The 7,251-nt window shown below is 34.9% G+C and overlaps 1 protein-coding gene across 1 annotated transcript; it reads left to right on the plus strand.

Moving 5' to 3' along the window:
- The first annotated feature begins 243 nt into the window (after window positions 1-243).
- On the plus strand, window positions 244-6,825 carry LOC131032572 (disease resistance protein RPV1). Its single transcript, XM_057963582.2, has 2 exons — window positions 244-1,015; window positions 3,703-6,825. Exons 1-2 carry the CDS (start codon window positions 507-509, stop codon window positions 6,554-6,556), a joined length of 3,363 nt encoding a protein of 1,120 aa, XP_057819565.2. The 5' UTR covers window positions 244-506; the 3' UTR covers window positions 6,557-6,825.
- The last annotated feature ends 426 nt before the right edge of the window (window positions 6,826-7,251 follow it).

The raw sequence follows: 7,251 nt of genomic DNA on the forward strand, positions 1-7,251 counted from the left end.
TACAAGTGGAACCGTTGCATTGACTTTACCTATGCATGTAGAGAAAAAAACAAATTAAAAAATGTGAACACGACTGCCGTGCCGAATACTTTCCAAGACTAAAGAGACAACAAATTAATACAAGTGGGCCCTGTCTGCGTAACATTTGCTTGGCAGCGAACAAACGTATTTAATAAAAGTTGTCCCGCTCCATTGACTTGACTTCCTCTTGTGAATAAAAAAACAAATTAATAAAGTTAGGGCAAATACCTCGCAGTTTCCTAGTGGGAGAGAAGAAAAAGATATGGCAAATGCTCTGCAGTTTCGTAGCAGGAGGGAAGAAAGACCACACAAATTTGGGTCCCTCTCTATTATTGACTTCATTTACTGCCATCTGCAATTTATAAGCACATCCCATGTTGAATGTGTGGTAAGAGTTGCAATATCTGTGTTTGAGTTCAACAGCTGAAGTTTTATTTGTTCCTGAGTCCTCTGTTTTCTTTCTTTCTATCCAACTCTGAGATAAGATGGAAAAACAATACAAGCCTCCCACACCTAAGCTTGCCTTCCACAGCGATAAAAGTTATCATGTGTTTCTGAGCTTCAGGGGACCAGATGTCAGAGAGACTCTGGTTAATGATCTCTTTCAGGCTCTTTCTGCAGCAGGACTCAATGTCTTCATTGACTCTGAGAAATTGGAAAAGGGTGAAATAATTGATGTGAGCTTGGAAAGAGAAATCGAGAGGAGTGCCATACGTATTCCTATATTCTCCAAAGGCTATGCACACTCAGTCTGGTGTCTCAAAGAGGCCGCTGCAATGTTGAGCACCCCTGCATTGATAATCCCCCTCTTTTATGGTGTGGATCCAACTCAGGTTAGATATCCTTTAAACGAGTCCAGTCCCTACAAGCAATCCTTTGAAAAACATTATGGGCATTCAGATCGGTGCACAAGAGAAGAGGTAGACGGGTGGAAGGATGCCCTTCTGGAGATCTGTAAACGCTCAGGCTGGTCCACGGATCCAACTCAACAAGGGTAAGTAGCGAACCCCAATTTCTGCTTGCTAATCACTGTTTTTTTATTTAACGGTGAAATTTGTATATTTATATTATTATTTATTTTTATTTTTTAGCTGGAGGGTTTTATATCAAATTCATAGTATCAATTAGCTATTTGATTTTAGACCATGAGCTTTTGGTTGAAATATCTTTAATTGAGAGAGTAAAACATTGTGTGTTATCTATTTGATTAAAGTAGATGTTTCATTCTTCATAGTATATTTATATTATTATTCATTTGGTTAGACTTTTTTAATGATGAAATTTGTATATTCATATTATTATTTATTTTTATTTTTTGTTCAAGGGTTTCTTATCAAATTCATAGTATGGGTTATCTATTTAATATAGGATTATGCCCTTTCTAGAATTTTGCTTTAAATGAATATATCACATTCAGAATAGGACTTACAAATATTATTATAATTTTGATATATACTTTCCATTGAAGATTTAATAATATAATTCTGAAAATAAAAAATGATTTTGAATATCTACTATAATTTTCTTGAAGTTTGGAGCTATTTTATCTCTTCTTTAAATTGTTGTATTCCAATAGCCATAATCCTTTTTATTTAATAGACATAAATCTTCATTTACACGTTTTCTCACTTTTCATTAAACTAAACTTCCTTGAATTTTAATTTTTTTTTTTTTTGATCGATTTGAATTTTAATTTTTTAATAATATTAATTATTCTCCCATTTATTAAGTCCTTGCCTAAGAGAATCATATGATAAAAGAGGGGGCATTACAATCATTCTTTCCCAAGATTATTTTTCCTCAAGCAATCACAACTAGGATGCTAGAGAATTTTTTCTTCAATTGATTGAATATTTTTGGAGCTACCAAGATCCCAAATCAATCTTGGAAATACTATTAATTTTTTTAGCACGATGGTGTGTATTTCATTAATTGTCTATTGTCTTCTGGTTGATGTGGTTTCTCAACAACTATGTCTTTCTTGTCCTCAAACAACTTTGCTTGGCTATCCATATTGCTTTACAAAACTCCTTGAGTCATATCCAACTCTACTAATTGTTCCCTCCCTTTCATTGGGCAACTCAAGATCCATGGAGTGGCTTTCAAAAAATTCGTTGCTTTTTCTTATAATTTCATTTGTTGTATTCTCCAATACTAAATATTCCTCTTAAAAATGGTAACCATGAGTTTCAAGGGTAGAAACATCCTTCTCACCAACTAAGATATAGACAAACTTAAATAGATATTTGTCTATTGAGTAGCACACATCAGTATAAATATTAAATTGTATGAGAGGAATTGAAAAATATTTTTCCTAATTTTTTTTTGGTGTCTTTTGGCATTCCATTTCAACCTCATGAAAATGGCTTATTGTGATTAAAGTGTGTAGTGTAGCAGCTTTCAATTCATTTAAATTATTAGCCCATATATTTGTCATTTGATTTTTATTAGTCCAAAAAACCTTTTAGGTGAATTTCCAATCAGCTATTGATTAACTCCTTTGTGTAAGAACCAATATGATGTTTCCTATTAATGCTTTCCTTCCTTCCCACTTATTAAAAAAACAAAAAATAGGAACAATATAGCTATGCCCTATATATGGTACTATTTACCTTGGAATGAAGGTGAAAATAAATAATTCTTTGTCAATGATAAATAAAAGTTCATTCTACAATAGAGTCCCTTCATAGATGGGTGGTAGGAAAATGTTCTTCTTATTATCCAATAAACTAATTCCCCTCTTCTATATGAACTTGTGTGCATTATTGTGAGTTCTGAAGGATGATGTTACAAAGATTCCTTCCAAGGAATTTAATAATAAGATGATGAAAAAATTTGTATCATTGTCATTTCCCATAGAAACTAGGGAGCTTTCATAAATTACAGCTTGCTTTCAAAAATCCATTCACCTATGTCATCATCTCTTAGATGGTTGCACTAGATGTTATAAAATAATATACCCTATTAAACCCAATTACTATAAAAAAATTATTCATTCATATGTATGATATTATCCTTTTCCTTATCATATTGTTTTCTTATTTCATTTTCACCAAAAAATTTATGTGAATGAATACAAACTCTTGATGAGTATGATGTGTATATGAATACATTAAAATCAAAATTTTATTATTTATTTTCTCTCTTTGAAATTATAATTTTTATTTTTTATTTTTTTGCTATCTTTATATTTTAATAATTAATTATTTAATAGAAATAATATTAGTTGAATTTTTTTCTTATAAATTCTAAAAATAATGATTTACTTTTAATTTTTTTTTTATATTAATGAATCAATTATTTTTTTGATTATTTAGGTTTTTTAAACTATTGGTTAATTTTTAAACTTAATTTTTTAATTAATTATTAAACTCGTTACATTATCAATCTTTTATAATAAATTAAATTTAAAATCCAAATTTTATTTCTAAATTGAATCCATATAATTCTTAAATATAAATTATTTTTAATTCTATCAAATAATTTTTTGTTTAACCCTATCAAACTTAAAATATTAATTTTCTACAATCCATATTAATAATTGTGATGGATTAATATGGATTTCCATTGTGTGTTTTTGTTTACTACCAAACTTTTTGAAATTTCTTTCATTTAATACAAGTCAAAACAATATTCTATTTTATGTAACAATTTTCACTTGACCTACTGTGTCCGTTGCAGCTACGAAGCTTGGCTGGTAAAAACCGTTGTGAACGACCTCATCAAAACATTGGATAGAGTGCCGTTAGAAGTCGCGGAGCATCCAGTTGGAATAGATAGCCAGAAGAATCTTCTCATTCAGAAATTGGATCTCGATGCAATGGAAAAGGTGCTTAAACTTGGCATATGGGGAATTGGTGGCATTGGCAAGACCACAATTGCCAAGGCAGTCTATAATCAAATTTATGCTGGTTTTGAAGCTGCATTTTTTGTAGCCAATGTCCGTGCCACCGCTACAGAGGCCACAGGCCTTACAAAACTGCAGAAACAAATTCTCAAAGATTTAATCAATTATGGTGAAGAAGTGGACAATGTTGACAAGGGCAAATCTTTGTTCAGAGATCGTCTGGGAGGAAGACGTGTGCTGCTAATTTTGGATGATGTGGATGATCGTGTGCACTTGAAAGCTTTGGTTGGAGATTGGCTGGGCCCAGGGAGCAGAGTCATTATAACTTCTAGAAACCAACATATTCTGAATGTTGCTCGGGCTGACTGCATCCACGAGATGAGTGGATTGGACATATATGAAGGTCTCCAGTTGTTCAGTTGGCATGCCTTTCTCAGAGCATCGCCACATCCCAGTTTCGAAGATCTGTCCAAAGGAATAGTGGAAGTCTGTAGGGGGCATCCTCTTTCATTGGAAGTAATTGGATCCTTCTTGTATGATAAGCAGGATAACAGAGGTTGCTGGGACGAAGCTCTCCGCAACATAACTTCCAATCCAGACATTTATGACAGACTCTACATCAGCTATAGCGCTCTTAGTGATGATGAAAAAGAGATATTTGTTGACATTGCTTGCTTTTTCATTGGAGAGCTGCAAGAATATCCCATTATTTTCTGGAAATCTTTGTATGATAAGGTAGAGACTGCCATATGTAATCTTTCTATGAAGTTGCTGATAAAGACTAATGATAGAAGTAAATTTGATATGCATGACCACTTGAGAGACATGGGGCGCACCATTGCTGAAAGAGAAAAAAAAGGCACCCGGTTATGGGAAGGTGTCGATTCTAGCATCATAGCCAACAACATCACTCGCCTTCAACTCAAAGGAGGCAATATGCAAAGGCTCGAATTGCTGTACAGGCCCGGTCTTCGCTATCTTTCTTTGCAGAATGTGGGCATTGGAGGCATGACGAAAGACACACTGGCCATGCTTCCTCCAACTTTAATTTGGTTAAGGCTTGAACATTGTCAGTATGCCGCTGGGATGAATAGGGTTAAAATTAGGCCGCGTCACTCGGGATTTGTAGGTAACATTTGGCAATTGAAGACTTTGCAAATAACATTCAGCGATGATTTTGAAAGCCGTCATATCTCCTCCCTATTTTCACTTCCTATCATACGACTGCAGCACTTGGATTTGGGGGGGTGTACTGACTTGAATAAGCTGCCTCATACCATTGGCAACCTCTCACAACTGCAGCACTTGGATTTGGGGGAGTGTACTGATTTGAATAAGCTGCCTGATACCATTGGCAACCTCTCACAGTTGCAGGATTTGTATTTGGCGATATGTATTAATTTGAATAAGCTGCCTAATACTATTGGCAACCTCTCACAGCTGCAGAAGCTGAATTTGAGTGAGTGTACTAATTTGAGTAACCTCCCTGATACCATTGGCAACCTCTCACAGCTGCAGAAGCTGAATTTGAGTGAGTGTACTAATTTGAGTAACCTGCCTGATACCATTGGCAACCTCTCACAGCTGCAAAACTTGGATTTGCAAGGGTGTACTAATTTGAGTAACCTGCCTGATACCATTGGCAACCTCTCACAGCTGCAAAACTTGGATTTGCAAGGGTGTACTAATTTGAGTAACCTGCCTGATACCATTGGCAACCTCTCACAGCTGCAGAACTTGGATTTGTGGAGGTGTACTAATTTGAGTAAGCTGCCTGATACCATTGGCAACCTCTCACAGTTGGAGAACTTGTATTTGAGAGAGTGTACTAATTTGAGTAACCTCCCTGATACCATTGGCAACCTCTCACAGCTGCAGAACTTGTATTTGAGAGAGTGTACTAATTTGAGTAACCTCCCTGATACCATTGGCAACCTCTCACGGCTGCAGAACTTGTATTTGAGAGAGTGTACTAATTTGAGTAACCTCCCTGATACAATTGGCAACCTCTCACAGCTGCATAACTTGTATTTGAGAGAGTGTACTGACTTGAATAAGCTGCCTGATACCATTGGCAAACTCTCACAGCTGCAGGATTTGTATTTGGCAATATGTATTAATTTGAATAAGCTGCCTGATACTATTGGTAACCTCTCACAGCTGCAGAAGTTGAATTTGAGTGAGTGTACTAATTTGAGTAACCTCCCTGATACCATTGGCAACCTCTCACAGCTGCAAAACTTGGATTTGCAATGGTGTACTAATTTGAGTAACCTGCCTGATACCATTGGCAACCTCTCACAGCTGCAGAACTTGGATTTGGGAGAGTGTACTAATTTGAGTAAGCTGCTTGATACCATTGGCAACCACTCACAGCTGGAGAACTTGTATTTGGGAGAGTGTACTAATTTGAGTAACCTCCCTGATACTATTGGCAACCTCTCACGGCTGCAGAAGTTGTATTTGAGAGAGTGTTCTAATTTGAGTAACCTTCCTGATACCATTGGCAACCTCTCACAGCTGCAGAACTTGGATTTGCAAGGGTGTACTAATTTGAGTAACCTCCCTGATACCATTGGCAACCTCTCACAACTGCAGAACTTGGATTTGCAAAGGTGTACTAATTTGAGTAACCTCCCCGATTCCATTGCACAACTAAAGTGCATGGATTTAATTAGATTTTATTAACCTCCAAGATATCATTGGCAACTTGTCACAGCTGCAACAACTTTATTTAGAACTGTGTTCAGTTGCCACCGTCGGCAACCTGTCACTAAATCTGAAAGGTTCCAATGAGACATTCTTTATCCTTTTATATTAAATTTATATTTCTCATAAAAGTGAGTGTTCAAAATATTAAATAGGTTCAATTTTCCTGTCAGGCCAATTGTATGGATGGAGAGTGCACTCCAAGCTCACTGAAATGAATCGGCACCTTGCACGTGTTATTTGAGTTACTTGAGTGAATGCTGTGCTAAATTCTTTAAAAAAATTACAATTTACCCAGCAAATATTTCGTTGCACATTTTTTTTTATGTTAGGACCAAATTTAATAATATTGATTTTAGCTTAAATATTTTATAAATAATTTTATTTATAACTAAAAAATTGTGTTCAGTTTTGTATTTTAATATTTTGTATTTAATATTTTTTTAATTTTGATTTTTGATTTAAATATATGAATTATTAATTTTTTTCTTTAATGTATAATATCATTAATGGTTCTTTTAACTTATTTATTTATTCCGAGAAATAGACTTGGGATGGATAGTCTGGATGGAGGATCAACCTTGCGAGCAATATCATTAGAACTCAGTTTGAATAATAGGATATTGAGCAGGCCTAGTGTCAATATAGATGGCTCTAATTTTGTGTCACAACCT

The sequence above is a fragment of the Cryptomeria japonica genome, chromosome 2, assembly GCF_030272615.1.
Source record: "Cryptomeria japonica chromosome 2, Sugi_1.0, whole genome shotgun sequence".
Lineage (NCBI taxonomy): Eukaryota > Viridiplantae > Streptophyta > Pinopsida > Cupressales > Cupressaceae > Cryptomeria > Cryptomeria japonica.